The 18795-nt window shown below is 41.3% G+C and overlaps 1 protein-coding gene across 1 annotated transcript in view; it reads right to left on the reverse strand.

Moving 5' to 3' along the window:
• The window catches only part of pax5 (paired box 5), a 47443-nt gene extending 36886 nt beyond the window's left edge, over positions 1 to 10557 (reverse strand). The window contains exons 1-2 of the mRNA XM_062429359.1: positions 10515 to 10557; positions 2099 to 2264 (exon numbers count right to left, since the gene is read on the reverse strand). Of these exons, the coding sequence (XP_062285343.1) occupies positions 2099 to 2264; positions 10515 to 10557 (209 nt within the window). The remainder of the gene's footprint in view (positions 1 to 2098; positions 2265 to 10514) is intronic.
• Positions 10558 to 18795: the final 8238 nt, after the last annotated feature.

Genomic DNA, 18795 nt, shown 5'->3' on the forward strand with positions numbered 1-18795 from the left:
AGCCTCATTAGGAATTACCTGGTTAACGTTACTACTAGTTGGTTGATAATGTTGCAGCAATCAGAATTTGCCGCAGATACCAACATCAGCTAAATAGTAAAACACACAAACACCTGCTGAAAAGTATTTCTGTCTGACCAGTCATACGAATTTCTGTTGTTTCCTTTAGCAGTTTCACATTGTGACACAGAGGTAAGAGGAGGGTTGACACTGATACACACAAACACACACACACACACACCAACACATACACACACACACACATAAGGATTCAGGCGTTTCGTGTCCACCATGGCTATTTCATGAATGTATTTGCATGCAGAAGGGGCATGGGGGCAGGGGGTGGGAGGACAGCAAATGCGCTACACAGCTTGCAGAAAAGGGGGGATGCTGTGTGTGGATGCAAGCTGTCAGTCAGTCTTAAACCTGCTGCTCTCTCTCTCTTTCTCTCTCTCTCTGTCTCTGTCTTTCTCTCTCTCTCTCTGTCTCTCCACCGCTGTACGGTAGAGTAATCCCTTCCGTGAAGATGTGTGTTTCTGTAAATGTGCGTTTCCTCGCCTGTCTTTTTTGTGCATGTGTGTGCGTGTGTGTGTGTGTGTGTGTGTGTGTGTGTGTGTGTGTGTGTGTGTGTGTGTGTGTGTGTGTGTGTGTGTGTGTGTGTGTGTGCGTGCGTGCTGTGCATATGTGGATGTGTTGCGCATTTTCACTATTCACAGCTGGAGTATAAACACAGCTAAAGAAAAAAACAATCTATTTTCAAATGGAAAACTATTTAAATTATTCACAGCTGAATCATTGGTGAATAAACGAGCGTGGTTATTGATATCCGCACAACTATGAGCCAATACACACACATACCTCTCTCACACACACACACACACACACACACACATACACATACACACACACACACACACACACACACACACACACACGCATATACACACACAGGGTGGTAGAGTTGGTGTTTTTGTTCTGCTGGCACCAGAGAGACAGAGAGGAGAGGATAAAACAACCCTCCCTCTCTCCTTCCATCCCTCGATCCCCTCTCCTCCCCCCTCACGGTAACGCTTCAGTGAGTTGAACGGCCAGGACAGGGAAGAGAGAGAGAGATAGAGAGAGAAAGAGAGACGAAGAGAGAGAGAGAAAGAGAGGCAAGGGAGAACAATGAGCAACACATTTTTTGATATAGCTGAGGGTCGCTGTAGCTAATCCTTCCCCTCCGTCCCCACAAATGGTCTCTCTGTCTCTCATTCTTTTTTTCTCTTTCCTCACTCTTCTTCTTTAACACGTCTTCTCCCGTTTGATTGTGTTCCTTGTTCTTGTCTTTCTCCCATTCCCCATCTCTCTCTGTCTTTTTTTTATTATTTTTTTTCTTTTGGGTGCAGAAATATGGTGCCACTTTCATTTTGATGCTAATTCCAAAAAGTGATGAATCTTTTCCCTTTTGTCCCCCTTTCTTCTCTGGGGGGCGGAACGAGCAGGGATTTACTCTCGAATTTAGCTTTGAAAAGACAGAGAGAGAGGGAGAGAAAGAGAGACAGACAGACAGAGAGAGAGTAAGAGGGGTGTGATGAGAGACACAGAAATATTGAGAGGGGTCGGACGAGAAATACAGGATACAGAGAGGGAAGAGGAAGGTGAAAAGACAAAAGATGAGAGGGAAATCAGGAAAATACAGCTTGTGCTGTAAGTAAGGGAACTGAAAAATGGCAAAAAAGACTCCTAATGAGTCAGTGTGACCTTACAGACGCTACAGTTTGACAAGTTTAACCAACACTTGACCAGCATATGTGTTTATTTTCCTTGGTGACAAAAAAAACTAACCAGGGTGATCCAAAAATTAACCACATGTGCAAAGCGAACTGTTTCTGGGTGGACAATTTCATACTGCAAATGCACTTCAAAGGTTTCCGTTATGCATTAAGGATGATGTTGAAAGAAGATAATTGTGTCAAACTAGGAGGCTGACATTTTTTAACACCTTAACCAACTGGCCGTGGCACACAGCCTCACAGTCTGCTGGACTTTGAAAGGGGTTTAAAGGATTGCCACCATAAGAGTGTAGTGTAATTTTTTGTGTGTGTGAGCTTATTACCTGCCCAGTATCTTGCTGACGCATCCATGGCTGACTCGTAGCTGGCGTGAGATGTCGCAAGGCCGAACCCCTTGGTGGGCGAGTTCCACAATTCGCTGTCGCACTACATCCGGGAGGGGCCTGCCATTTACAAACACACCTCCAAGCTGGTTCACTCCGCCATGTCCTATAAGAGACAGTCACACAGTAGGAGATGAATCAAAACAAGGTCAGGAATAAGTGAGAGGCTGAAACATTATGGCTTGACTTAAGCCGTTGAGAAAAGATAAAGTAGGATTGAAGACTTCTGTAAGTACAAAGTGCAGAATTAGTTGACAAGAAATGAAATTAACGTGAACCAAGGTAAATGAGCTGATGGGCCAATAATTTTAGGAGACTAAAGAGATTGTGACTTAAGCTGCATGTTCTTAAAACAAAACAAACAAAAAAAAAACATCAAGTCTGTCTTTTAATTACATTTTTGAAAAGACCTGATAGAAAATTGGACCGGAGCAAGACTGTAATAGTGTTCACATTTTTGAAACCAGATTTAAAAAGACAGATTGACTGTGAAGTTTTCAGGAGAACACACGATTCACACATGAGAACCACCAGTACACCTGCAGGCTTGCTGCTAAACAGCTATCCTGATGCAGCTGGAGCAGCTTGTTAAAGAGCAATGAGGGAAGCCTTTATATCATTCATAAACATTACTGGTCTTTCATCATCTTTTTCCAGTAACACCACTCCAGTATGGATTAAAGCATCTAGTTCTTACCTGCTCTGCTTAAATACAATTAAATTCTCAGCCTTATGGATTAATCTTGTCCAGAACTCACACAACACTAAAAATATTAACAGTATGTACAAAAAATCTTGTATATTTGGCTACTTGCATTGATTTGCATGTATATGTGATTTTCATTTATGGAGTTTGGTCAATAAATACTACAATAACTTCAGCAGAGACACTTTCTGGGCATGTATCCCACAGCTGCTGGCCCCTAGCTAGAGTCAATTTACTATCTCAAATACATCTGCTTTCTCTCCTGCCACTTATTAATCTTGCTCAGCATAATAGTAGTTCGACTAGCCCAAAGTGCAAACTTTGCCCATTTTTACCCCAGGCAGACTAAGCTAAGATTTAAAGTAAATGAAGGGATTTCAATTAATTATTGACCAAGGCCTTGCTCCTCTGGCCCCTTACTGAATGAAACTGCTAATATTCCCCCAGAGGGATGAAAGTATAAGAGGAGACTGAAAGACTGGAGCAGAATAGAATAGTAGACAAGATGAATCTTTGCATCAAAGAGTAATTCTGTCCATTGGATTGTTACACACTGTTGAAATCCTTCTTCTCTAATGCTCTAACCGTATGACAGAAAAATCACAGCTATCTGTTGATTCATTTGACAAAACTTCAAAACTGCTGCAAACTAAAGCAAAATGTATAACCATGCAAACTAATTTATAGCAATGAAGTTTGCATCCATCTATACCAGGTATCTTCTCCTGTGGGCTATCCCAGCATGCAATTGAGAGGCATTATGAGTACATTCTGGACGGGTCAGCAGTCTATCACAGGACAAACACATATTACACAGATGAACACATTCACACCTCTGCAAACGCTAGGACCCTCTTGCTTTGAGGTGACAGTATCAGCCACTAGTGAGATACAGTATGCATGAGTGAGAAAGAAAGAAGGGGCACTATTTGGTTTCTCCCTCTTCCCATCAGTATGTGTATATATACTGTATTTATCGCACCAAAGGCAAGGCAGAGCATAAATCAAGCAGAATTTCTCCACCACATAATCCACTGGCTTTTGTATTACCATAGTGATTACGTCTTTAGGGGAAACACACACACACTCACATTCACACTCACTAATCCTAGCTGTGGGGGTAATAGATTTTAAACACATTACCCCAGCAGGGATACCCCCTAAAACACAAAGCTGTCCCCTGAACCTGTCCCCCTGTCCTCTTCTCTTTTTTCCATCAGCATAAAATAAAGAAACACACACAGAGCCTCCTCCAGCCCAAACATAAATAAGCACACTGAGGATACATACAGAAATGTGAAGTCTAGAGTGTCTCATTCTGTGAAATCAAACAAAGCCATTTCCCAAACGGCTGATGTGGACGGTCACTTTCTTCCTCACTTTATTTTTTTTAAGGTAGAGGAAGCCTCATTATGCAGATGCTTGCTGCAGACAGCACAATTTGAAAAGCAATCACTCTTTACAAAAGACAGCAATATATAGACGGTCATATCCATTTATGCAATGCACGAGTGCTCAGCCCAACCAAAGTCTAAATGGCATAAAATGTAACGACCAGCATGAACTTTAAAGACAATATAACAACACCAGCTGTGTCAATTTGACTTTTATTACCAAACCCCTTCAATTAAAGGAGCAATCCACTAAACTGCAGTAGATTTGTCTTAGTGTTTCAGATTTGTGTAGGCATGGCTGTGGTGGGACAGCTGCATTGAAGAGGCACTGCATTCATTTTACATATCAATATCAGTTTAATCATTAGTAGTACTACTACTCCGCTTGTGAAAACGAGTTTTGTCAAGTCTGAAAAAATAACCCTGGCGACAGCTCCTGGAAATTGCAAATGTATAATGGAGAGAGCCCATAATGCTACTGAGTTACATTATGGGCCGCAGCATTTTTGGATCTTGACACATACTGTGAACTAAAAGTCTGGACCTTCAATTTTTTACTATTCTTGTTTAAATGTGTCTCTTGCAAGTGCCATAACTTTATGGGCATGCAAACTAAATCCCTGCAAGGCCCTTTTATCAGTGTCAGCTTTATTGACCAAGTAGGTTCACACATACATGGAATTTGACTTAATAAATCCACTGTGGCAGTGCCTAGCAGCAAAAAACATTCCATTTTTAAGTAATGGGTGTAAATATCCCTTCATGTCAAAAGTTTGTCTGCTGGTAAACAAGATGAAACATCATGAGTGAAGAGGATAATTGACTGGATATTAAGAAAACCTGTTTCAACCTGCTCAACTAGATTAAAGACTCTTTAGATTTTGTATCAACAGAACAAGAAGCCACTGCTCTTCAAGAACGCAGTAGTGGACTCAAAGTCACCTGCACTGTGTTGGATCATTTCTGAATACATTACATGTCATTCAGATTCTCACTTTGGCATATCTGTGTTGACTTTGACCTGTTTTTTTTTCATCTGTTTGAAATATTTAGTGTCTGCAGGTGTAAAGTACTTGCTACTCCATAAGCTATGATGATTTGTTGACTTCCTTGTGTGTGACCCTGCTGTTGCTTTTTGATGTAATTGGTATGGTACGGGTTGGGCGGTAAAGTCAAGTTAGCTTTATTCATATAAATCAAAATCATAATTCACAAAGTTGCCTCAAAAGGTTTTGCAATCTGTATTGTATGATACACCTTCCATCCTTACTGCCATGAATTCACTCTAACTCCACTCTGCTAACTCTGAGCTCCACTATCTTTTAAAAGCAGTTTTTGGCTCTTTCATGCCTTAATTAGAGAGTTAATAGACATGCAACAAGCTGGACATGAAGTGGGGATGTCGGTCAGCGCTTCATAGACCACCAGCGTTCACTTATACCCCTCTTAGAATTTGTTTTGTTTCTGTATCTCTTATCTATGATTTACAGTGGCTGATTAACATGATTTTACTCAAAATTATGACTGTAATGCCCCATGAGGTGCAGAGATGCAAAAAGAAAACAACCACACACATGCACACAAACACATTTTTAGATATTCCTCAAAACAAGAAAGAGCCTGCACGAACAAATTCAAGTCCTAAACACAATCACACATTCTCTGTTAAAGCTCTGTATTGCCATTATTCCTCCGTCCTCTCTTTATTATTATTTCCGGAAACCTCTCAGTGAATAGAAGCACAGTTTTTGCAGGGTCATTTATAGAAGCCTACTGTGCGACGTCCTCCTCACCACAGGTATCTGCAGAGAAGACTCTCTCTCTCTCTCTCTCTCTCTCTCTCTCTCTCTCTCTCTCTCTCTCTCTCTCTCTCTCTCTCTCTCTCTCTCTCTCTCTCTCTCTCTCTCTCTCTCTCTGTCGCTCTCTTTCTCCCTCTCTCTCTCCGATAAGAGTAAATGAAATGGTTCCTTTCACCCCTCCTATCTGGGCCAGGGCATGAAATACGCCTTGCTTTGTAAAGAGACGGAGAGGAATGACTTGTGACCTACAAAAACCTCCAGATAAGTATTTATTCACTTATCTGTGTATTTACTGTTGGCATTAGATGTTCAGGCTCTCACCATTCTTGGGGTATGCTATGGGGATTATGTGTGTGAAATTTATTTCCCAAGCCTATAAATACTGATAGGGACAAACGCAAAAACGTACACATTCTATAAAGGCATTTGTTTATCGGCCACTGTAGTATAATTCTCTGAATAAGTGATATAATATTCTCATTTTAAAGGCTACGTGACATGTTTTTACACATAGGAGGCAGCTGCAGAAATGGTTCTTGCCTAAAGCAAGTTGCAGTTTTTATCATTATAACAGAAAGAAATGCTCAAAAACACCCAGAAATGGTCTGGCATTTGAGCAGGAATCTATATCTAAAAAATTAATTGGACATGCTTCACCTCACAGAAGAATTTAAGGACTGATGTTTCCTCATAGCCGTGTCAGTTTGATGACAGAGGTCCACTAATTCTTTATGCTGACCAAACAAATTAACCACTTACTCCCAGAAATTAATGGTTTTTATTGCAGATTCGAAGATTTTTGCCAAATTATAACATCTCAGCTTTTTAAGGGTCTTTCTATAAAAGCTGAACCTACAAAGTATCTGGAGGGGAAGCTGTTGGCAGAGGCAGCAGTTTCATTTTCATCCTGGAGAAACGGAATTGGAGAGGGACAGACACAGCCAGGGGACCAGGGGTCATTATGCATCCCTGTTGTATTTTATTTAGTTACCCTTTATAGGAGCTGACTTAAGAGCCCAGCACCTCCTTAAATGTTTGATTGATTCACTGTTTCCGGGAGGAAAAAATACAGAGATAAAGCAGAATATATTCGAGTTCCCCCATCCAGAAAATAAGGTCCATTAGGCTCTCAGTCTCTCTCCTTCCCGCTACTTTCCTGTCTCTCTCTCTCTCTCTCTCTCTCTCTCTCTCTCTCTCTCTCTCTCTCTCTCTCTCTCTCTCTCTCTCTCTCTCTCTCTCTCTCTCTGTCTCTCTGTCTCTCTGTCTCTCTTTCTCATCTCTCATCTGCCTCGTCACGGCCTGACGACTCAAAAATAAAGCAAAAGAGAAATCGCAACAAAACGCCACCGGTACTCTCTCTCTTTCTCTTCTCTCTCACTCTTAAAGAAAAAAAAAACGGAACTAGAAATTACTTTTGGCTGAAAACCTGTTTGGAAAGTTGCCCGCGAGAATACAGATGAAGCACATTTCCTTGAGCAAACAGTGAATAGATCTGTGAGATGTGCCAGGCAGGCATTTTGGACGTAAAGTGTTATTCTGATGTTTTTTTCCCCCCATCAACTATGAAATTATTAATGTTTTGTCAGGAAAGTGCGACTCAGGGAAGCTTGTTAATGAACATTTGGATGTATTAAAAGTTGTTCTATATAAAAAGAAATCTATTCTATAAATATTTTATCAGAAAAATTACAATTTAATTAAAAGCCGAGGTTGAAAACGGCCTGATAAAAAAATAAAAAAATAAAAAGGTAAATAAATAAATAGTAAGCCTGCAACAGTCTATTATTCCTGTTTCTATACTTCCCTATTCTTTTTTGACAGTTTCATTCGATTTGTCAGATTAAAATGTATTTTTTCATGTTAAAAAAACACGATTTTAGTAACTGTCTCTCCAACAATTTATGTCCGAATTGTTTTTTTTCTTTGAGCCAACTCATAACTTAGGTAGACCACAGCCTTACATAGCTACTTAATATTCAGCATGCCACCATTACCATTACAATGCGTTATTATGAAATTCAGCTCATTATCATCACAATTACCTGGTATAGGTTTTTTTTAAGAAAGAAAGAAAAAAACGTCACTGACATATATTGTCCTTCATGGTCTTAAACACACTCCAAAGTTAGCAGGTTTCCTCCAAATGTTTCTGTTTTTTATCGACGATATTGAAGACATGTAACTAATAAAACTGAGAAAAATACAGCAGTGGTTTTGTACGTGAAGACAATCAAACATCGTCTTTAGTATTGAACACAGACTAATTCAAACACACTTTGTTTTATACAAGTAAAGCAAAAAAAAAAAGTGGAATATTAAACTTTAGTTGATATTATAACTCCACACCCAAAGGCTGCACATATTCCGTGACTTGTGAGCTCTAGTTTATGGAAGTGTAACAAACACACACACACACACACACACACACACACACACACACACACACACACACACACACACACACACACACACACACACACACACACAGCAGCATTTCCACGCGTCACAGTCGATTCCTCCCAACCTCTCTGTCTCTACCTTTGACATTTTTTAGGTGTAATCGTTTTAAAGCGTCTCCGGGCTTTGACATATATAACTTTAGCTCCGCTGTTACCGTCAGCACCGCGGATCATTGGCTTTGGTGAAACAGCAGGAAGAGGAAACGTGATTCGTTCTAGCTTTTGGATGTGTGTGTATATGTGTGTGTTCAGTTTTGTTTTAATCCTGCGGGATAACGCACCGTGGGAACCTCTGTCAGTCACATAACACGGGTCCTCTCCGGGATTAAACTGCAATAAAATACTGAATGCATAATCTATTACATGGTTTTTAAAAAAGCCTGAAGCATCATTCATTGGGCCTTTAAATGCAAAAGCTAAATATAACATGAAGAGGCTGCTAATGCACTCTTCTTAAAATGTAATTCGCACCATATATAAAATAAAACTCGAAATAGGCCTTTTTACAAAACATGTAGAGTTCTTTCATTATTTCCTATTATTTGAGGCTCCATTACAGCCAAACTTCAGTTTTCTAACCATAAATATTCTATTAATTTGAAGATTATAAATTATTTTAAATGTTAGAATGAAGTCAGCTGATAGAGCCTATTGTCTAATTAAAGGCTTTTATTTAAAGCTTAATTTTATCTTATGTTTTAAAACTTGATGAATTGTGTAAATATGAGTCCTGTTTTTTGTAAATAGAAATCCTTTTTTTATTGCTCTTCCTGATAGTAACAGACATGCCATGCCACTTGTATAAAATACATTCCGACTGGGGGGAGGTGGCTGATAGTTGGGGAGGAAAAGTGGCCAGAAAAACAAAGCAGGGCTCGCCATGCCACGACTGAGTGACCAAGTTGTGTCCCACATTTAAAGCATATGGTTGCGACCCCAAGCGCCTGCTGAAGTGTCCTTGAGCAAGACACCGCGCAGAATTTCTCTGCAGGGGATCAAAAAAGTCTCGCCTTGTTATTATTATAAGACCTGAGCAGATCTCCGCTCGCACCTGTGCGCGTAAAGTGCAGTGTGTGTGTGTGTGTGTGTGTGTGTGTGTGTGTGTGTGTGTGTGTGTGTGTGTGTGTGTGTGTGTGTGTGTGTGTGTGTGTGTGTGTGTGTGTGTGTAACTTGGTTACGTGCAGAAACACTGTGGATCAAGTTCAGCTTTTAGTCATGCTTTGTTACCCCGGTGGGGTCTCTCTCTCTCTCGCTCTCTCTCGCTCTCTCGCTCTCTCTCGCTCTCTCTTTCTGACCCTGCACCTCCTCTTCCACTCAGGAGAGGAGGAAGGGTGCAGAGCAAACCGTCTCACACAAGGCACCTACAAATACACCAAAATGCAGGCCTGCATTTCAGTACAGCGTTATAAATACAATTTAAGGAAACCACTCAAAAAAAAACTCCACTCCAGCTTCTCATTCCACCATTAATTTAGTCAGTTTGCACCTGTTTAAAGTGCTCATTTGAATAACACTGCAAGAAAAAAGACACTAAAAAAATCAAGTGGTATGCTAAACTGCAAATGCATAAACGAGGAAAGGGGAAACTATAAAACATTTAGGCATAAAGTTTTGCATGCATCCAGATTTAAAACACTGCAAGAAGTCTTTAAGTGGAAAAATATGTAACAAGGTGAGAGATAAAACAAAAAAACAAATAACAGCATCTTAAATTAAGGCAGATCAATTCACTATTAAAACGTTATTTAATTTGCAAAAATCTTAAAGAAGACTGCTCATTACCTTAGCATTGCTGCAGACTTTTAGGTGGGAGAAATGAAAAGAAATATAGACTTTATGGCTGTTTTTTGTCTTTTTTGCAGTGCATAGTGCAGCTGGACAAGATAGCACCCTGCTGTTAATGGTACATGCACAGAGTTGTTGGTCTGGGGGGGGGGGGGGGGCAAGGGTTGCTTCAGCTCAGGGCAGATAGAGGAAATTATAAAGGTATAAACTTACTGTGCATAGCCGCAAACGGGTCGTGCTTACAGTGAATCTCCATCGTTTAGGTGGGGCTGGAGGGCCCCGAAGTGAGGGGTCTTAAAAATGCCACTGGACGCTCCGCTTCAGTCGATCACTATGCTGACAGACCGTGACCTCCAATAAATGGAAAAGGGTAGCAGTTCCCTTCAAATAGATGAACTTTTTCTCTTTTTTTTGCTGAATTAATTAAAAAACAAAAAACAAAAAAAACTTTAATTGATTGACAGTATGACCCAGGCTGCGTGTTGACTCGTGGGAATGAAAAGATGGTTTTAAAAAAAGAAGATATGTTTGCAGGTGGACGAGAAGAAAGAAATGGCGTCAAAAATATAAATCAGAGACGCGCTCCCTCCTCATAGGGACGGGACACCAGTGCGGGTCTGATCTGGCGTCTCCAAAACCTGAGGAGGGAAAAAACAGCAGTGGTGCTCATTCCTTCAGCTGCTCAGTCCAAAGAAGCAAACATGTAAAACTTTTTTTTTTTTCAAAAAAAAAAAAGAGAAATATTTATATGCAAACAGTATCCAAGTCCTCCCTCCCTGCCTTTCTCTCCTTCTCGGTGCGCTGGCCGTGACCTCTGAACTGCGACTAAACCGATGGGAGGCTAAACTTTTTCCTCTCAGTCTGTTAAAACAGATTTAAAAATTAAAATCGCTGTCAACAACAAAAATATTCGTTACAAATCCGCGGTTGGGTAATTAGTTATTCTTCTTCCAGATTAGTGGCTGCATATTCTTCTTGTCAAAAATCGTCCTCGACAGTTGCTTTCACATTTACACTTAATCTCCCATCAATAAAGCCAGTGAGAGTGGATGAGTGCTCACGTCTTGAAGTCCCGTATCCACTGTGCCAAAAAACAAACAAACAAGAAAACAAACAAAAAAAGAAAAAACAACAACAAGAAAACCAAAAAAAATGCAGTGTAGTAAAATAAAGAAAAGCAGCACTCTCTGGTGGGAGCAGATAAAAGCTACTCGGAATGAGAGTTGTTATCCTGTTGAACAGGAAATGTAGAAATGCAGCTCTTGGTCACTTTCTCTTCTTTCCCCTCTGAGCGCACGGAGCTACAGGACTCCCAGGTTTATGTGTGAGTTTGGAGACGTATTTCTTCACGTTGGAAAAGTCCTGTCCAAATTGGGGTGGGAAAAAAGGGGGTCGTTTTCTCCCCGCTCATGCCAGGAAACGCCAAAGACAGTGATGTAAATTAAAAACACAAACAGGCTTCTTGAACTGCGCAGTGAAAAGCTGCCTGCGCCCAGCTTCCACGGTGGCGCACGCCGTGTTTCAGGACCTGGTCTGCGGACAGCGCCCGCGCTCCCAACCCCCTGCAACCCTAACCTACACACGCCGGCCAGCCGCCCGTCACTCACAGCAGAGCCAGCCAATCACAACGCGAACCTTGCCTCAACGTCATCGCCAACCCTGGATAGGATCGGGTGGGCGGGGGAGGGAGTCGCTGATTGGCTGATGCGAATCCCGTGGGCCAATGACGCCCCGCATATATTGCCCGTCGACCAATGGGGAGGCTCGGTGAAGCGACGCAGGGCTCGGGGAACAGATGATCATATGTTTAATTTCAATTAACGAAGTAAAAAACCTAATGCCTTTATACCCATTTGCGCTCAATTTATTCATGTCAATATTAAATGGCTAATTAATTGAGTATTACTAAAAATGAGGCTTAGTTGCAGCAAGGCTTTATAAATTAGGGAGTGCTCAGGAAAGTCAAACAGTAATTGTCCATATTTCTCATTGTAGGTATATAAAGAAAAAAAAAAGAAAAGAGTATATGAAGAGAAAGAAGTTCACAGCATGTCAGTGAAACACATTTAAGACAACATTTTCCTTCAGAAAACTTAACTGTGTGTTTCCACTTGCTCTAACCACCTTTATAGGCCTACAGAAGTGAGAACTGTCAGGTGTAATGAAAACAATTGCCCCCCCCCCCCCCCCCCCCCCCCCCCCCCCCCTCCATAATTCTTCTCTTTCAACACAAATGTTATAAATCTTCAGCTTGGGAGAAGCGAGAGAAAGCATATGAAACATGCATTCGCCACTCATTACCTAACTGATTGCTGATCCAAACGGATGTCGTGTTTTATTTCTTCCTTTTTGTTTAATGAAATGCAATTGGCGAGCTCCGCATTTACACTCCAATCTGAGAGAGAGAGAGGGGATTCAATACATGTGCGTCCCACCTGATTTGAGAGGGCATATCTAAGCCTCGCCCCTGTAATATTAACCACACAAATAGCCTAAAGCATGAGCCAAATGAAAAAAAGTGTTATTTCCCTTCTTCCTGTTTCTAGACATTTAATCATTTCAGTTCCTCGCTCTTATACTGCGCGCCCGACCCTTAGATTAGACATATTTATAGCTCCAGGACAGAAACAATCATGTGACCCTTCCCTATATCATTTAAGATACTGCCTATATGATTATTTAGAGAGTTAATGTTTACTGCTGAATGTACAACAATACCAGCAATTTATCCATAGTTCACAGTTTTATCCTCAAAAGACTTCCAGGCTTGATGTACCTCAAGGCGATGCATCAGATCCTGAAAAGGTCAATATATGATATTATTGAATTTATTTCATTTCTTAGGTTTATCTTTCTTTCATGACGTGCACTTCTGTCTCTGTGGTCATTTTGAATCCCTCAAAGCCCACCAGAAACAGCCTTAAATCAAAATGCAGCAGAACTTGTCAGAGGCAGGTTGTCCTCATTAAAACTGTTTATTTCAGTTCATTTTTTTTTCTTCTTCTTCTGTTTGAAATCATATCAGAAACCTGATCTCTTCGGCTTTTCTTTGGGGTTTGCTCTCTGTCGGAGGCTTCTTTGGTGTGTGTGTTTACAACATGAACCACAAGGGGGCGTTCAACCTTGGGCTATGTGCCAGCACGCGCGCACGAGCGCACACACGCGCAAATACAAGACATACAGGAACTTTACCATCAACATTCTTGAACTTATAAGCTTCCAAGCAGTCCAAGAGGGCCATAAACTTATCCATAATATGACTCAATGGACCTGTATGGAAACATATTAATGCACATTATACAGGATCATTGAAATAATACCACTCAGTTTCTCTAACCCACATCTTTAACACTAAATGTGGTTTCATGAATCTGCATTGATTTCATGTTACTGCTTTTTAATCCACTGACAGGAAAGTACAGCCCGAAACATTCGCACTAATCCTCATTCATATTTCACGTCTCTTTTCTTGAGTATCCATGAATTATAAGGTCTCATACAAATCTGACAGGCAGCAAACCAGATTGATTTTGTTTCCTAATTCCAAAAAAAAAAAACCCAGAGGGAAACTGAAACTGATATTTAGACTTGGATCATGCACATAGACAGAGACATAGACTTTAATGCATAGGCCACGTATGGGGACGAAAGTAGCAAAAGCAGCTACAGACAGACTTGAGAAACACTGAAAAAAAAGATTTCAATTGGCCAAGTGTGAAATTTGTATTTTCAAAATACATTTTAACATCATGTATTTACTATTTTTTTTCCTGCATTCATTTCATTTTCCATAATAAATAAATATATATAAATAGCCTAAATAATACAGGCCTATATTTGCATTATTAGAGCATGAGGGTCATGGGGTCTTCAAAGAGGGGCTCTAAAGCAAAAAAAAAGAAGCAAAAAAGCAAACAAAACAATATAATATTATTTTGTGTGTTATCTTTCTCGTTTTCATTGTATCCGTTCTCCCTCTGCAGCCAGAGTCTGTTTTGGTAATTTGAGATATAGACACAAGCGGTTTCTCCCCACATAAGTAAGTTCAGTCGCAGCCCTTGTCTCTCCGATTTGCAAATTAAATACATAAGCAATTAAAAAATCCAAACACAATCAATCATGTATACAAATTGTTGTTGCTTTAGGGTTGGAAATTTAGAGGAAAAAACTTCCATCAGGGTAGGACGACTTTAATCCGGGGGTCCAAATACATTACCATATTTCATTACCTCTCCAGTGTTAGAAATGGGAGGATGGGTGGAAGAGGAGGAGGAGGAGGAGGAGGAGGAAGAGGGTGTGTATACTTTTTTAAACAGTAGTAAGAATGTGGTTGACTTGTGATAATCATTTGGAGGCAAATTGGAGGCAATGTTGTTGCTTAAGTGCTCCCTCTTTCTCTCCCCTTCCCTCCATCCACCATGAAAGCTTCGGCTGTTTTGCTTTTTGCGCCCGAGCCTCGAAACGAAAAAAGCAATGAAAAATTAATAGCGCATGTTAACTCCACCAGCTCGTTTATTACACGCCCGCTGACTGTAAACATAATGAGAAAGCTCCCGTATCTCTTCTTAAGTTTTCATTTGCTTATAAAATATAAAAGTCATAACCAATAAATAAAATATATGGACTGGAGAGTGAACAGTCTTGGACCTCCGTGGTGGAACTCGACTGTGTACCGAGCAGGTTAAATCACTCTGATGCGTCCTTCAGTTACAGGCCTCATCAGATGGACCTATTTGTATTCATTCCGCTCGGTGATAATGCAAGTAAAGACCAATCTGTCATCTGTCAGGTGGGATGCGTGGCCCTGACCGTAATATCAGGCCCTGTCCTGTGTTTGAAGGGGCACTTGAGGTCAAAACGAAAGTAGGCTATGCCATGTGAGGGTCATCTCTCTCTTTCTTTCTCCCCCCTCCCATCTTCCTCTCCTCCTCTCGCTCTCTCACATATCGTAGATCTTCTTGGTTTCTCTTGTGCAACCGATGCAAACATCAGGAAAACCTAACCTGGCACATACGCTTGCTGAAGGTTGTGGCATTCGACTTCAACGCGGAGAGTCCGAATATAGTTTATTAGAAATATATAAAAAATATAAAGCCTGAAACAGTCACAGAGGCTGTTTGGGATCCATACACCGTTTGGTCTTTAAGCTGCAGGGACACAGACACAAGGGCTGATTGTGGTTTACACATAGTATAGTATATGTGGACCAAAGCTGGCATCTAAATGATTGCTGAGTGCGGGTTTGGTTTTTACTCTGCAACAGGCAATCCAGATTTCATCATGCTGAAATGTTGTTGTTTTAGAGGGAAAGATTTGAGTGGAAAATGGCTCAGTTTTGAGTAACACATATTAAAAGTCACAGGGAGATAAGGATTTCTGTAATAAGACCAGAACAGATAAATGAGCCACGTCTATTTTTTCACATTTGTAAAATAATAATTTCACGTCAGTCACTTGCCCCCCTACTTGAAACGGGCCTTACTTTTTCGAAAGAACCGGCCTTGCGCACTTTTAACGCACGACCAGACCTGCGGGGCGGGGAAGAGGGGGGGTCTCATTAGATCCACGTTCATTCTCACAGACTCTTCTTTGTACCCCAAGCACGTATTTTAAAAGTTGAGAGGAAATGGAGAGGCAGTAGGTATAGGCCCCGGGCCCTAAAGACTTGACACATCAACAGGGGAGGGCCTCCTTTAAACTCTGGTTTCCTCCGTGGTTAAAAGGTTATTATCCAATTGCTCCAAATCCCATTGCTTTCACACGTTTATCGAGGGGAAAGGCCCACTCCACAAAAGACTTAAAAGGACAGAGCATTATTTGTCTTACAGACCATAGGCATTATTTAGTGACAAATGTCCACAGAAAGCCGGGAACCGGGCTAATTTATTTCCATTTTGAGACAACGTATCTGAATCGCGGCACACTTCCTTACACGTCATTTTGAAAATGATTCTTTAAAAAAACACCAAATACTTTCAGAACTGTTTTAGTCATTAATATGTTTCTAATTAACAGGCATAACTAAAGCAGATTTTTTTTTTTTGCTTTCATGGAGAAAAGACTTTCCACTAAGCACATTACCCTTTCAGATAGAGGCTGATGACCTGCCCACCGTTTCTTAACGACAAACGACGTTTTATCAATGCAGACGCAGCGGGCAGCAATATGAAATGATGTGATATCCATTGGGTGCCATAACAAGGTCGATGGCCTGCTCCATTGCTGTACCAGACCCCGCTGTTTTATGAATAGGCCTATAGGAGATGAACCTGTTGAATAAAGTAATGGAGACACGCAGGAACGAGTCGAGCTCAGACTCACTGAATCAACGAGGACGTTTTTGGTGCAAACTGAGTCTGCAACTTCAACCTTCTGTTCTATAAAACAGCCTCCACTGTTTTTTTTAACACAAATTCAAAAATATTGATTGAATTGCATTTAATTAGAAGGTGAACTAATGCCATACAAACACACACACATAACTGCAAACAACCACCATCACCTTATCTCAACAACTCCACTGCATTTTTCATTAAAAGTACCAATAAAGGTACCAAGGTGCCCCACTCAGGTAGTGCTGAACATACCAACACGTGGAGCTGAACTAGCTGGCGCACAACGTGGTGGTCCAGACTTAACCCAACAAGCAGACCCACAACCAAAAACTGTAAACTTAACCAAAAAACCAAACGTTTAAAATAATGATTAAACAAATCAATTGCTGCCAACAAAATGCAATTTAAACCAGCAAAATTTTAATTCTCAAAATTTTCCCACAACCGTTTTCTCCTTTGCTGTTAAAAGTCAAACAACAAATTAAAACACATTTCTTTAACACAGCAACACGTTTCCATTGAAAGAGGGACTAACTGATCATCCTGACCCCAAAAGTTTTCATCAGTGGCAACAAAAGTCACAAACTTGAGAGAAAAAAAAAACATTTTGGCTCATGTATGGGCAACTAGTTGAACAGTAAGTTAATGGTACATCTTTTTGTAGTTTTAGTCATGAGGGACAACTTCATGAACTATTACAAAGTTTTCTGCAGAAAACTTTGTAATAGTTCAAATATTTCGGAAAACCACACATAACTATAGGCTAAATAACTTTCAAAACACAGTGAAAAGTTTTTCATCAGCATAACATTCAACAAACAAAACAACGCCACCAAACTGCGTTTCACCTGTTAAAAGACCAATTAACCTCATCATAAAATGTGAAATGAAGCCGGTGCGACCTCTACCTGCTCTCCCCAGCCGCAGTGCAGGACTCTTGGGCCCCTGGTCCATGTTACCCGGTTAGAACAGGGGGAGGCGATGGAGGGAGAAAAAAGAAAAAGAACAAAAAACTTTTTCCTATGTCCCCCTCTGTGTCTTTCTCTCTCTCTCTCTCTCTGTCTCTCTCTACTCTCTCTCTCTCTCTCTCCCTCTCTCCTCTCTCTCCTCTCTCTCTCCTCTCTCTCTTTCTCTCTCCCTCCCTCCCTCTCTCTTCTCTCCCTCTCTCTCTCTCTCTCTCTCTCTCCTCTCTCTCTCTCTCTCATCTCTCTCTCTCTCTCACTCTCTCTCTCTCTCTCCCCCCCTCTTCCTCACTCTGGCACTGTTTTCCTCTCTCCCTCTCTTTTTTTCCTTTCGTCCTACAGTACTTTTGGGGCGAGTTGTAGGTTGAAATAATTCGACCCTTCCGCTCCCTATTGCACTCCCTGCAAGTGCTCAGTCAGCTGCCAACTAAACGCTTTAGGTGGAAAAAAGGCTTCGGGGGGAAGCGTGAAATGATCACGCCGAGTAAAAGAGCCGCTCTCTCAATGTGCGCTCATGTCCTGGTCCTTTTCCCTGCACGGGCTGCACACACAAATGCAATAAACGTTCGCGCTAAACGTGCACGGCATTAAACACGCACTCTAGCTCGCGCGCACACACGCACACACAACTTACAACCCTTCCCTTCAGGGCCGCGCCCCCCCCCTCACTGCCATCTGTTACCAAGTTCCACTTTACTAAACTTTCCCCGCCCCCGCCCCACTCCCCTTCTCTCTGTGTTTCTCTTACTGTGCCCCTCTTTTATGTAGATTCATTTCCTCTGATTCATTCCCTGGCTGCTATGTAGGTAGCATTAAATTAGCCAGTATGCGTAACGACAGGTTCTGTTTTCAGTAACTCATAAACCCGGGAAAGTTGTGTTTTTACGCGAATTTATGTTCAGTGTCCCTTTCAGCATCTCCCAAACAGCGTCTTCGTGAGTTTTCTTCAAACTTCTCTCCTTCTCTGCCAGTATACACCTGTTACGCACGATGCACTTTACGCATTACGCACGGACTGAGGAGTAGGTGCGCGAGGGCTCTCTCTCTCTCTCTCTCTCTCACACACACACACACACACACACACACACACACACACACACACACACACACACACACACACACACACACACACACACACACACACACACACACACACACATGGCTCCCGCGTTCTGCAGAGGAGAGTGCAGCCTTCTC

This window comes from Scomber scombrus, chromosome 2 (assembly GCF_963691925.1).
Source record: "Scomber scombrus chromosome 2, fScoSco1.1, whole genome shotgun sequence".
NCBI classification, from domain to species: Eukaryota; Metazoa; Chordata; class Actinopteri; order Scombriformes; family Scombridae; genus Scomber; species Scomber scombrus.